Below are 12,469 nucleotides of genomic sequence, written 5' to 3'. Positions count from 1 at the left end.
TCCGACTTCTGTCTCGGGCGGGGTCGGGGAGGGGCGGGAGGAGCCGGGCAGGGGTTGGGCCTCGGCAGAAGGCTGCCATGCGCACTGCCGTCAGATCAGCACCGAGGCGGACCCGTAAGAAATTTTCGACCTCCGACGTGTTTCCGGCTTTAAAGGCACTTCGCCCTTCCCTTTAAGACGCACCGCCCCCTCTCTGTCACTCCCAAGATGGCGGACCTACTGGGCTCCATCCTGAGCTCCATGGAAAAGCCACCCAGCCTTGGTGACCAGGAGAGTCGGCGCAAGGCCCGAGGTGAGGATCCTAAATTAACATTTGCTTTCCTTCAACCAGTTTCAGGACTGTACTCTTCCTTCTTTGGACGGTGCCACCTCTTCAACCTTGAAAGACCCCCTCACAGGCCCCTTCAGAGACCCCCTAGTCCCTACAAGGGCTGCCGGCCTACCAGCCTGCTGTTGGTAGCGGACGGTGATTGGCTACGCAAAACCTAAGTGCCAGCTTCCTGCCTCTTCCTATTCTGGTCTTTCAGACCTTGTTCTCCATTCGCTGATAGGCCCGCCCGTCCGCTGGTGGTGTGCTCTAATTGGTAAGCTGCCTCTTGCCCCACCCAACCCAACCCCTTGGTGTTCGTTGGCCCGCCTTCTGGTCGCAGGAGGGTGTGTTCAGCCATTTAGCTCCTCCTATGTGTCCGGGGTTGTCCCACGACCCATTCCCATTCTGATTGGGTCCAGAGCACGCCCATCCGTAATCCTTTTACCTCTATTAGCTATCTTAACTTAAAGGCCTACCTATTACGGACTGTCCTCTGGCCCACCCACCTCCAGCACCTCCAATTGGTTGCTAGATTCTTTCATGCCCTTATACCCCTCCTACTTGATTTAACCCAGTCTTTTCTGCCTGTTTCCAATTCTTTTTTCATCTGTAGCCTTACATTCCTAATTCCTCAGGCGGGTCGAGGTGTTGATTGGAGAGATGAGAATGCCTCTGCCCGGTCCAGTTGGCTATAGACTCCCCACCTGTGTTCTCTGAGTAACTTTCCTGCAGGCAGGCGCGCTCAGGAGCTCAGGTTGCTAGTGTAGGGCTCCTCCGGCCTGAAGGTGCAGGCTTCCCCTCAGTTGCTCTTGCTGTGACAAGTGAATGAGTCTGACAGACTGACTGCCTTGGGAAGGACTCCAGCCCCCAACCCTGCGGGCCTGGAGACCACGGACCAGCCGCTTCCCAGACACCTGCTCCCAGGTGCACCTGCCTGAGGGGAGCCAGGGGAGGCTGCATGCCTTCAAAGCCGCTCATTAAGTGCTGCTTAATACCAAAATATCATTATTTACTGAACGGTTGCTACGGGCCAGGGGTACTCTCAGGAGCCCAGTCTGCAGTATTGACGGAATGGTGCATTGATGAAATGGTGCGTTGATGAAATAATCACAGAGCAGAAGTTTAATAACCAACTTGTTAAGTGCTCTGAAAGAAAAATAATTGTTTAGAGAGTGGCTACCTAGAGGTCCTTAAGACTTCTGCAGTGAGCTGAAATCTAAAGAATAGATAATTCAGTTAAGAGACAGGTAGCAAGCCAAGTGTGGCAGGCAGAGATGTGTATTTGAAAGCTCTGAAGAAGGAGAGGGCATAATGGGAACTGGCAACCGGAATTATTTCATGCTCACCATGACTGTCTAGGTGGGAATCACCAGTGGCAGTTGACAGATTAGCAAGCTGAAGTTCAGAGTTTAGTCACTTACTAAGTGGCAGGGTTTTAAACCCAGGTGTGAGTTTTAAGCCTACCTTCTTAATTATAATTTTATGCCACCTCCTCAGATACGGAGAGAAGACTCATGAACCAGTTAGCGAACACTCAGTGACCACGGTGGGATATGCCAATGGTCAGAGCCCTTGCTGTCAAAGAGATGAGAGCTCCTAAGTTGTCGGGCTCTGGGGCCACAGAGAACAACTGGATAGGAGATGAAGAGGGTCCCTGCCTCCTAAGAGCTTATAGTCTGGTGGGAGAGACAAACAAATTACATTTGTTCTCAGCACATGCAATAATAGATGTCTGAATGTGTGTGGGCCCCAGAGGAAGAAGTGAGTAACTCTGACTCGTGGTGGATTTCAAAGTTTACAAGAGGAGGAAAAGCATTTCAAGCAGAAAGAACAACATGTGCAAAGGTGTAGAGTGATTAGAAAAATAGGAAGAGGTCAGTGCAGCTGAAGGTATTCAGATCCTGTGGAAGAAATGGGCCTTAAGGATATAAAGGATTTGAAATAGCAGAAGAAAGGAGAGAGGACATTAAGATGCAAGTGTGGGAAGTTCCTCTACAGCTGACTTTAAACACCTACACTCATGAAGGAGAAGGGTGTTAGATTAGCCTTTTCAGCTTCATCCTGTCTGTAGAAGTGAGAAGTAGTGGGGGCCAGGGGTTTACAAAATATAGGAAGTTAGGTAATTTCCCCTTTCCTATGTAGACAATGAAATGATGCGCTCTTTAAGGCCAGGGCGTAGTTCTTACCTCCCTAGGTGTCTTATAGTTGTTTGTATATTGTGGCTATTAAATAAATGTTTGCTAATTGGTTTCCCCAGTGAGGTTGGGAAATGAGGTTAAGCATGATTCTAATCTTTGTTACTCCCACTAAACAGAATTCCGAAGGGCAAAGCTGTGTCTCAATGATCTTGGTGCTCCAGGGCCTAGCACAGCTCCAGGTTTAAACATCGATAAATGCTTGGTGAATAAACAGTAACCCTACCTTCCCAGCTTGATACTTCCCAGTGGACACCAGACCTCCTTTGAAGCCTTACAAACTCTCCCCACTCATGCTTCTGCCCCTCATGCTGCCGTTTCTCACCCCCAGAGCAGGCTGCCCGCCTGAAGAAACTACAGGAGCAAGAGAAACAGCAGAAAGTGGAGTTTCGTAAAAGGGTGAGAACAACTGGAGAGATCAAAGGCAGCCTCAGGAAGGACATCTAATAAGTTAGAATTAGAACTCAGTTTTTTCTTTTCTTTTCTTTCTTTCTTTTTTTTTTTTTTTTTGCAAACATCTCAAGACAGATGAAGCTGGCAAGGCAATGGCATGGAGGCTGGGATAGATGTGGGGAGGCGAAGGCCCGTTGGCCCAGCTGGGGAAAGGGATATTGGGCAGAGCCATCATCTCATATCTTCTTCCCATTTCCCTCTCCCAAGATGGAGAAAGAGGTGTCAGATTTCATCCAAGACAGTGGGCAGATCAAGAAAAAGTTTCAGCCGATGAACAAGATAGAGAGGAGCATATTGTGAGTGTCTGGGGCTTGGGGAGGCAGGAAAAGGGTGGCTAGGGTGGCATGAAAGGTCCAGCAAGGAAATTCACCAGAGGAGGGTACAAGGCCTCCTTATGGCTCTACATAGTCTATTGCCTCTGTTCTCCTTTCCCAGACACGATGTGGTGGAAGTAGCTGGTCTGACATCCTTCTCCTTCGGGGAAGACGATGAATGTCGCTATGTTATGATCTTCAAAAAGGTGAAAGGCCTGAGTCCCCCACTCTCTCCTGTACCTGCCCTGGGGAAGAGAAATGAGATGAAGCATGTTTATGGAACCTTGACCCCATCATCCCTTCTTCCCCAGGAGTTTGCACCCTCAGATGAAGAGCTGGACTCCTATCGTCGTGGAGAGGAGTGGGACCCCCAGAAGGCTGAAGAGAAACGGAAGCTGAAGGTAAGTTATTCCTGGAAATCCCTGGAGCCTTGCAGCCCACCACCTGGGAGGGTTTGGGGTCAGGTCCCTTAGTACAAGTGCCCCCTTTGCGCCCCTAGGAGCTGGCCCAGCGGCAGGAGGAGGAGGAAGCTCAGCAGGGCCCCGTGGTGGTGAGCCCCACCAGCGATTACAAGGACAAGTACAGCCACCTCATTGGCAAGGGGGCAGCCAAGGATGCCGCCCATATGCTACAGGCCAACAAGACCTATGGCTGTGGTGAGGCCTCAGTGAGGGCTGTGGAGGACGGGAGAGGAGCACTAGATGGGCAGGGGAGGGAGGGCTAAGGCACAGGGATCCCAGGTCCTCCCCACCTTCCCTCTCCCCCCAGTGCCTGTGGCCAACAAGAGGGACACACGCTCCATTGAAGAGGCCATGAATGAGATCCGAGCCAAGAAGCGTCTGCGGCAGAGTGGGGAAGAGTTGCCACCTACCTCCTAGGCACCCCAGCTCCCTGGGGGCAGGGCAGGGGGCAGAGAGGGACAAAGCTGCTGCTATTAGAACCCATTCTGGAGCCCCACCTCTGAACCACTTCCTAACAGCCATCACTTACTTAGGCTGGAGGGAGCAGGTGTTTGATTTGTCACTGTTAAGAGCTTGGATATGTATGTGGTGTGTGTATGTGTGTGCGCAAGAGAGTGTGAATGCACAGGTGGGTATTTAATCTGTATTCTCTGTTCTCCTTTGAACTTTCTTCCCTATGGGGATGGGGTTACTTTACATTCAATAAACACTGTTTGACCCAATGTCCTGGTTTGTTTGAGTAGAGAAGGAGGTGGGTCCTGGAGAAGAAAAGAAGTGATTTCAGCTTGAGCAGTATAAAATTGTCTTTGTAGGCCAAAGATAGCCAAATATTGGCACTTTCCTAAGAGATAGTATTTTCAGAGCACAATGGTTAGAGCCAAATGGCCTAGTTTTGGATCCTGGCTCTGTGAGTTACCAACTCTGTTACTTTAGGTGGGGTATTTGACTTTCTTGTACCTCAGTTTCCTTACCCATAAAATGGGGATACTGATGGTAACTGATAAGACTTCCCAAAATTACACAGGTCACTATACATGTCAGATATTTAGAGCAGTTCGATTTTCAAGCTCCACAGATGTGGTAGCTGCTCTGGTTTTCATGGTCATCCTCACAAAGTACTTGACTTTGATGGTGCAGCACACTACAGATTGTACTTCAACTTACTGGCAGGTCTGACCCAGCTTTTCCCTCCTGGTGATGTCAGACCCTCCATCCCCCCTTCTCCTGTTCTGGTTCCATGTTCTGTCAGTGCCTCCAGTTTCGTTTTGCATGTGGCACCTGTTTCCCCCAGCCTCCTTCCAAAGTGTGAACTTTGGAAGTTCCTCTTTGACCAGGCCCTTACTTCCTCTTTGTCCCAGCAGGTGATACATCTATTTTCCCTTTCCTGCCCCACCTCCTGTCTTTCCCAGTCCAGAAATCAGCATCTCTTCCATCCCACAAAGGAGCTCACACACCACTGACTCTGTTGGCACCAGTATTTATTTCAGGGAGAAGGGCTTGAAAGCCTACATTTGTCTTGTAGGGTCTTGAGGCCTCCAGCTCCTCACTTGGCCTTTGGGTTACGGAACTTGCGTCCAGCAAAGATAGCCTTGTCCCCAAGCGCCTCCTCAATCCTAGAAGGCAGACCAAGTCAGCTGTTCCCTTCCAGCCCAACAGCCCTCAGCTCCCCACACCCAGGCATACTGCACCCACTGTACCTCATGAGCTGGTTGTATTTGGCCAGACGCTCTGAGCGGCAGGGGGCACCAGTCTTGATCTGAGTAGGGAAGAGGGATTCCAAGGGTTGCATGAGGCTAGGGGGAAGGGATTGGGCCTGGTCCTGAGGATCAGCCTGTGGTGTCATTTTGCTTAGGGGCAGGAGGCCAGGGATCCCAAGAAAATTTGTCCTAACACAACAGAGGGGAGCCATGAGTACCTGTCCTGTGCAGAGCCCCACCACGAGGTCGGCAATGAATGTGTCCTCAGTCTCCCCAGAGCGGTGGCTCACCATCACTCCCCAGCCATTAGACTGAGCCAGTTTGCAGCTAGGTAGAGAAGACACTCAGTAAGGCCTAACTGAACCTCCTCAAAAGGCCACAGGCTGGATGGGGCTTTTCTGTTGTGGGCCATGGCCCCTTGGTGGGAGGGGGATGACTAAAGTTCTTGGAAAGTAGCCCCAGCTGGTGTGGCTCAATGGATTGAGCGTGGGCCTGTGAACCAAAAGATCGAGGTTTAATTCCCTATCAGGGCACATGCCTGGGTTGCATGTTCCCAGTTCCCAGCAGAAGCAACCATACATTGATATTTCTCTCCTCTCCTTTCCTTCCCTTCTAAAGATAAATAAATAAAATAAACATACATACATACATAAACAAATAAATAAATAAAGTTCTTGGAAAGTAGAAGGGGAGATTCCTGATCTTCAATTTGGGTTCCTGAGATGCTGGTGGAAAGAAGGGCAGAATCTGGGAGAAAAGAATAGTATGAGGCGGGAGTGGGGATGGCAGGTCGCAGTGGCAAAGCTCTTGAAGTCAAGCCAAGAGTTAGTCAAAGGCTTGAGGTCAGGAGAGTGGGATAGGTCAGGAACCAGGGGACAGATACGCTTGGAGTCTGAGAGCAGGGCTGCAGTGAGGGGAGGCAGAGCTCGGGTGGAGCAAGGCTGCGGTGCACCCCAGGGCCAGGAGGCACTCACGCCTGGATGGATTCGGTCACGGAGCCAATCTGGTTGACCTTCAGCAGCAAGCAGTTACAGGCTTTTTTCTCAACGGCCTGGGCAATCCTCTTAGGGTTGGTGACTGTGAGGTCATCTCCCACGATCTGGATGTCCACACCCGAGAGGAATGAGGTCCAAGTGGCCCAATCATCTTGGTCAAAGGGGTCTTCAATGGAGACCACTGGTGAGGGATGGGGCAGTCAGGTTAAGGGTCTGAGGACCTCATGAAGAGGTGACAAGTCAGAAGAGTTTGGACAGAAAATACAAAGGTACTAGGATTGGAAGGACGGAGCTTGTGGCAATGGAGGCCCTTAAGTCAGTGTGTTGGGCAGTTGCCAGGTACTCGGGCAAGTGCACTGGGATACCTATGGGGTTCTTACCAGGATAATTCTTAATGAAACTCTTGTACAGCTCCCCCAGCTTCTCCCCAGTGATGTGCCGTGAGGGGTCATCGGGTGACTTGAAATCAAGATCATACTTCCCATTGCGGTAGAACTCGGACGCCGCCACGTCCATACCAATCACCACTTTGTCTGGGTAGCCAGCTGCCTGGATGGCTGTCTTCAGCAGCTCCAGGGCTAGAAGAAGGACAAGAGAAGACCTGAGGCTCTGGTGTACCCTATCTCCACAGCCCCTTCCTTTGTGAGGACCCAAGGGTTCTGCCCCTCAGCTGTTCACACTGACCCTCATTGTTCTCCAGGATGTTGGGTGCAAAGCCGCCCTCATCACCCACATTGGTGGCATCCTTCCCATACTTGGCCTTGATGACCCCCTTGAGGTGGTGGTAGACCTCGGCGCCAATGCGCATGGCTTCCTTGAAGGAGCTGGCTCCCACAGGCAGAATCATGAACTCCTGCATGGCCAGCTTGTTTCCAGCATGGGAACCCCCATTGATCACATTGAAGGCCTGAGAGGAGGAGTGGGTGTTCAGACCTGGGCCAGGGTGTGAGGGATCAGGCAGAGTTGGGGAGGAGGGGTTGAGGTGAAATCTTGGCTTCCCTACTTACTAGCTGAGTTATCTAGGAAGAGTAATTTTACTCCTCAGAGCCTCTTTCCTCATTTCTCTAATGGGAATACCACCTGCTTCCCTGCAGAATCTCATGCTGAAAATTAAAGAAATTGAATGTAGAGTTCTTAGCATGTGCCTGCTACACAATAGCTAACACTGATATAGCACATACTACAGGCCAGGCCAGGTACTGCTCTAAGTGCTTTACACACATTCTACTAGCTCATTTCATTCTCAAAACAGCCCTATGAACTAGGTGCTATAACTACCCCCATTCTACAGGTGAGGAAACAGAGGCAGAGTGGTTAAATAACTTGCCTAAGATCACATAATTTCCAGGCAAGGCCAGAATTCAAACCTAGCAGCTTATCTCCAGAGCTCGTGCTCTTATACAATCTGCCTAGAAAGTAACAATAAATTGTAAAATAATTTTTGAGAAAGACTTTTATTGTATTAAGCCATTCATAGGTTCAGTCTTTGTCTGTAACATTATTATTGACATTAAATGCAAAGGGCCTCCATAACAGAGAATTTGGTTTTATAAGGATTAAAGAAGATACACAGAAATGCCAAGATCCTGGCCATAAAGAAGTTCTCTACTGATTTGGGGATTGGGATAAAAGGCAGAAAAAGAAGCTGGAGTTATTGAGTCTAGGATTGGAATGGCAATGAGCTGAGTTATGTCAAGGGGAAAAAGCAGAGAGGCTTAAGGGAAGGTTTGGATTGTGGGAAAGAAGGAAGGGCAAAACTGTAGCGGGAGAGGTTCCATTTCAGGAAACCCTATCTTTGGAGTTGGGTATGGAAGGTGAACTTTCCAGGGACTGGTTATGTACTTCTCGCTGGATGGGGCAATTCTGTCCCAGAGGGATCTGGCAGGGCATCTGTACTCACAGGGACTGGGAGGACCAGGTCTGGGTTCCCAGCGAGATCTGCAATGTGTCGGTAGAGTGGGACCCCCTTCTCAGCTGCTCCAGCCTTGCACACAGCCAGGGACACTCCCAGGATGGCATTGGCTCCAAACTTGGCTAGAGGAAGCAAGCACAAAGAAAGGGTAAGAGCTTCTCCCCCAGAATTTGGGGTCATCTCCTCAAACATCCACTCTGACCCTGACCAGACAGGTCAGTTGGTTAGAGCGTGGTCCCAATATGCCAAAGTTGCAGGTTCCATCCCTGCTCAGGGCACATACAAGAATCAACCAATGAATGCATAAATAAGTGGAACAACAAATCAGTGTCATTCTCTCTCTCTCTCTCTAAAAAAAAAAAAGTCCCCTCTAGACACCCCAGGAAGGATCCAGAACTCCAAACCACTGACCCTTAAGAGTTAACATATCTCTCTCCCCTGTGGCCTGAGGTGCTCAGGGCGCCCCCACCCCAGGGTAATGTGTCAGCTTCACATCTGTGTCCACCGCTGGCCCAGGCCTGGCAGAAAGCAGACATCAGGAAATAAATTCCTACGGAAAGAATAAAAGCCCATCCAGACACAGTGTGCCCCAAAATATGGGACACAGTAATAATCCTAACCAGACCTCAGCCCCATGGTCTCTCCCCCATCTATCCAGCATCCCATACCTTCACCTTTCCCTAGCCCTTCACTCACATTTATTCTCAGTCCCATCCAGCTCAATCATAAATTTGTCAACTTTTTCTTGATCCACAACGCTTAGTTTCTGGAAGGGCAAGTTTGAGGAGGGAAGAACAGAAGTCAGATTTCTTAAGAGTCAGGGCACGTGCAAGAGAAACAAGTGCAAGTATTTTGGAGAGACAGATGCTTAGCATGGGCTCCCAAGCAGGGGCTACTCGGAATGAGGTGGCAGGAGTGGTGGGGTTAGGCGGGGGTAGGAGAGGCAGGCTCTTCCAACTTGCCTTTTCTAGGAGAGCAGGACCCAGAGTCTTGTTGATGTGTTCCACAGCCTTCAGGACACCTAGAGAGGCCAGAGGAGGGGGTTCAGCTCTCCAATTCAATCAGGTCTCTTCCTGTGGACCCCAGGTCTTCAAGAGCTTTGCGTTCCAGTCCTCCACTCCAAGCAGACATTGTGGATTCACATCCTGAAACCCCCCTTACAGGCTCTTCCAGTGTTGGTCTTTCCTCACCTTTGCCCAGGTATCGAGATTTGTCTCCATCTCTTAGTTCCAGAGCTTCATAGATACCTGTAGAAGCTCCACTGGGTACAGCTGCTCGGAAACGGCCTGGGATGAAAAGAATTGGAAGATCACAGAGAGTCCTATCCACACCCAAAGGACCAAGGTCTCCTCTGAGCCCAGAGGCAGTGCAGACAGACTGGTGCATCTCCCAGCAGGGTAGCCAGGTTGGAAGAGGAAGGCCTGGGAAGACATCTGGGGAAGGGGATCTCAGAGAAAGTTGAGGATGTGGGACAGTTGAAGGGCAAAGGCCAGATGCTGTAGGGGTCTTCTTCCAAGGCAAACCAATTCAATGGGTCTGTGTTACCCTTGGCCGTGTATAGGTCCACCTCCACCGTGGGGTTGCCCCTGGAGTCCAGGATTTCCCGGGCAAAGATTTTCTGCATGGCCATGGCTGCAGGACAAGAGGCTGAGTAAGTGTAGATAGTTGATCCCTTAAGGAACCCCAATCCCTTGCCCTTTAAGAGTCTTCCCCACCCTAAGAAGGCAGGTGCTGGAGCTAAAAATATCCCACAAAAAGGTCACAGACCAAAGAGGCAGGCACAGCCCCCTCCCCCCACTCAGAACAGCTCCTATTCCACCTCCCATCCCATCCTAAAAATCCAGGGACCTCTCCTTTAAAACTCCAGTGATTCCACCACTGCCTGAACTTCTCCCCAAAAGTTGCATTTATGCCTCGTCCCTCCACCCTTCTAGTCAAGCAGTCAGTTCTTCATGGATTTCTAGCCCTCAAATCTTCTGCTGTAATTTTGGTTTTCATTTTCCCGCTCCTCAGTCTTCTTCAGATCCTCAGGGGCCCCAAACTCTCCACCTGGCTCCAGTTGTAACTACCCTTCTCTATCCATCTCTGCCTGCCTCTCTTCACAGCCTCATTTCCTTATCTTTAGGTACCCCATCCAGCTTGCTCCAACTCCTCCAGTCTTAAGCAATCTCAGTTGCAGGAGGGGGCAAAGAAAAGCTGACTTTTTCCTTATTTTCTCCAACCCATCACCACCCTCACCCTTTACCACCCCCATCCCCTAGGGCTGGAAGATTCCCCGGACCTGGATGTCTTGGCTGGGGGCTTTGGGCGAGCTCCGAGTCTAGGTGGCAGCTGGGACAGTGTCAGCTCACCCTCTCTCAGGCTGGGCATTTATTCCCAGCCACCCTGTCCCACAGCCAGCCCCGCCTCTCTACCCTCCCCCTCCACACGGGGCTGGCAGCCAAGTGCCCACTACAGTCTAAAGCCCCCTTCCCAAAGGTCAATGACTGCCTCTCCTTTCTCTCTGTCCCCCAACAAAAAGCCTCCACTTTTAATTCGACCCCTGGGGAGGAGCAGGGGAGGGGCTCAAAATGGGGGAGGGTCTCTCTCTCCCCTCCTCGGGATTATATTCCCCTTTCGCAAAGGTTAAAGAGGAACTAGTGCCATTTAGGAAAGGCCAAGAGTAATTTGAGCCCTGCAGGGCTGGGGAGGGGGCCTGGAAGAGGGGCTGCTGGATTGACATCCACACATGCTCAGCTCAAATGGCAGTCGGGGGGCTGTCTCTGCCCTCGGTGGGGGAAGGAACCGGGGTTCTGGGCAAGCTCTGAAGTCTAAAATGGAACCCCTCCTTCAGAATGCGAGAGGGTCTCACCTCTTAGGGACCTCATAGCGACCTCTCTGGGCTTCACCCCATCCTACCCTCTCCCGGCAAGTAATGGTGTGGGGGAGGGGGCAGGGAGACCAATTTAGACTGGCCCTCAGAGCCCTCGCGGCTGCCTACTGATAGCGCTGGGACAGCACTTATCGCCCAGCGTGGAGCCCTTTTCACTTCAGACTGCGGGCGTTTCAGGGCGCGGTCCCAGCCCATCAGCGAATGATGTTAAGTCAAGAATGAAAAATGAATGGATAGTGAGTGTCTGAACGCTCAGAACCAGTCTCGTGGTCCTCCAGTAGCATGTCAGGAAAGTGGGTCTCTGCACTTGGTAACTCTCTGCCTTATCGGCTCTGGGTGGAATGCGGGGCTCGCCCCAAGTTTTGCTGCAGCCGGGCCAGGAGAGGAAGGTACGCTGAGGCTGGGGCAGGATGGTTGGCGGGCCAGGGTCAGGGAGCGCCTCGGCTCCTCCCGGGGCTCGGAGGCTCCTCCCGCCGGTGTGAGAGCGGCGCACGCCGGTTGATTCATTCCTGAGGCCCCCTTTTCAAATCCCCTCCTGGCTCTGCGGACCCGTCAGGAAGATTATCCCCGGCCCAAGATTCCTCTCCCAGTCTCGCCCCTCCTCCCCTTATCTCTGGCCGCTCCCTCCTGGGAATTTTCCACCCTGGGGTAGGGGGTGCGGCAGGCCAGAGGTCAGGAGATGGCGGGCGGGGAGCGCCGCCACGTGCCCCAGTGCTGCCCCGCCCCGGCGGGCCAGTGACTCAGCCTCGGCAGCTGTCGAGGAACACCGGCTTGGGGGGCGTCGAGTGCCCACGGAGTGCGGAGTGGCGGCAGAGGAACCGCGCCCAGCTCTAGAAGATGGGAGAGGTGAAGCCCTTTGCCGCCGGGAAGGCTCTCATCCCGCGAGGGACCAGAAGAGGCCTTGCTCCTCAGCAGCCCAAGCAGCTAGAGTGCGTCTAGTTCACCTAAGCCGGCCGCCAGGTCCTTGCCCAACACCCTTCAGTTGGCGGCGGGCAATCCACCGCGCACAACTTGTTGGCATAAGTTGAAATGAAAAATAAGAAAACCCAACGGGCCCAAAGTGGAAGGAATTTTACCCTTCTTGAAAAAGTTGCAAATCTTGAAAGTTCTTAGTATTCTTCCGCCTTTAAAAATAGGCCTGCCCGTCTAGCACAGTGCTCGGTGACCTATGCAAAGATGCGCCAAGGGGCACAGCTGGTGACTCAAACTGCTGGCCGGGGAACGGGCAGGGCTAGGACGGGTGTATTAGGCTTGGTACCG

General features: G+C 51.7%; 2 protein-coding genes across 4 annotated transcripts; one reads left to right on the top strand and one right to left on the bottom strand.

Annotated features, from left to right (window-relative positions):
• Window positions 1–98: 98 nt before the first annotated feature.
• Window positions 99–4,455, top strand: SPAG7 (sperm associated antigen 7). Its single transcript, XM_037144248.2, has 7 exons — window positions 99–292; window positions 2,837–2,904; window positions 3,166–3,254; window positions 3,394–3,478; window positions 3,584–3,673; window positions 3,772–3,928; window positions 4,041–4,455. Exons 1-7 carry the CDS (start codon window positions 208–210, stop codon window positions 4,148–4,150), a joined length of 684 nt encoding a protein of 227 aa, XP_037000143.1. The 5' UTR covers window positions 99–207; the 3' UTR covers window positions 4,151–4,455.
• Window positions 3,387–11,292, bottom strand: ENO3 (enolase 3). 3 transcript variants are annotated; one of them, XM_053672623.1, is made up of 12 exons: window positions 9,883–9,969; window positions 9,528–9,623; window positions 9,300–9,358; window positions 9,034–9,103; window positions 8,326–8,459; window positions 7,110–7,332; window positions 6,806–7,003; window positions 6,405–6,606; window positions 5,649–5,757; window positions 5,431–5,489; window positions 5,243–5,346; window positions 3,387–3,517 (listed from the first exon to the last, which is right to left on the bottom strand). In XM_053672623.1, the coding sequence occupies exons 1-11, from the start codon at window positions 9,965–9,967 to the stop codon at window positions 5,277–5,279; spliced, it is 1,305 nt and encodes a 434-aa protein (XP_053528598.1). In that variant the 5' UTR covers window positions 9,968–9,969; the 3' UTR covers window positions 3,387–3,517; window positions 5,243–5,276. The 3 variants fall into 3 exon arrangements, with proteins under 3 accessions (XP_053528598.1, XP_053528599.1, XP_037000141.2); XM_053672624.1 differs by lacking the exon at window positions 3,387–3,517 and adding an exon at window positions 11,189–11,292 and having other exon boundaries at window positions 5,191–5,346; XM_037144246.2 differs by lacking the exon at window positions 3,387–3,517 and adding an exon at window positions 10,619–10,703 and having other exon boundaries at window positions 5,191–5,346.
• Window positions 11,293–12,469: the final 1,177 nt, after the last annotated feature.

This window comes from Artibeus jamaicensis, unplaced genomic scaffold (assembly GCF_021234435.1).
Source record: "Artibeus jamaicensis isolate MK-2021 breed Jamaican fruit bat unplaced genomic scaffold, CSHL_Jam_final contig_777, whole genome shotgun sequence".
Taxonomy (NCBI): Eukaryota; Metazoa; Chordata; class Mammalia; order Chiroptera; family Phyllostomidae; genus Artibeus; species Artibeus jamaicensis.
Note: the sequence above shows the minus strand (reverse complement) of the source record. Positions and strands in the feature narration are given on the sequence as shown.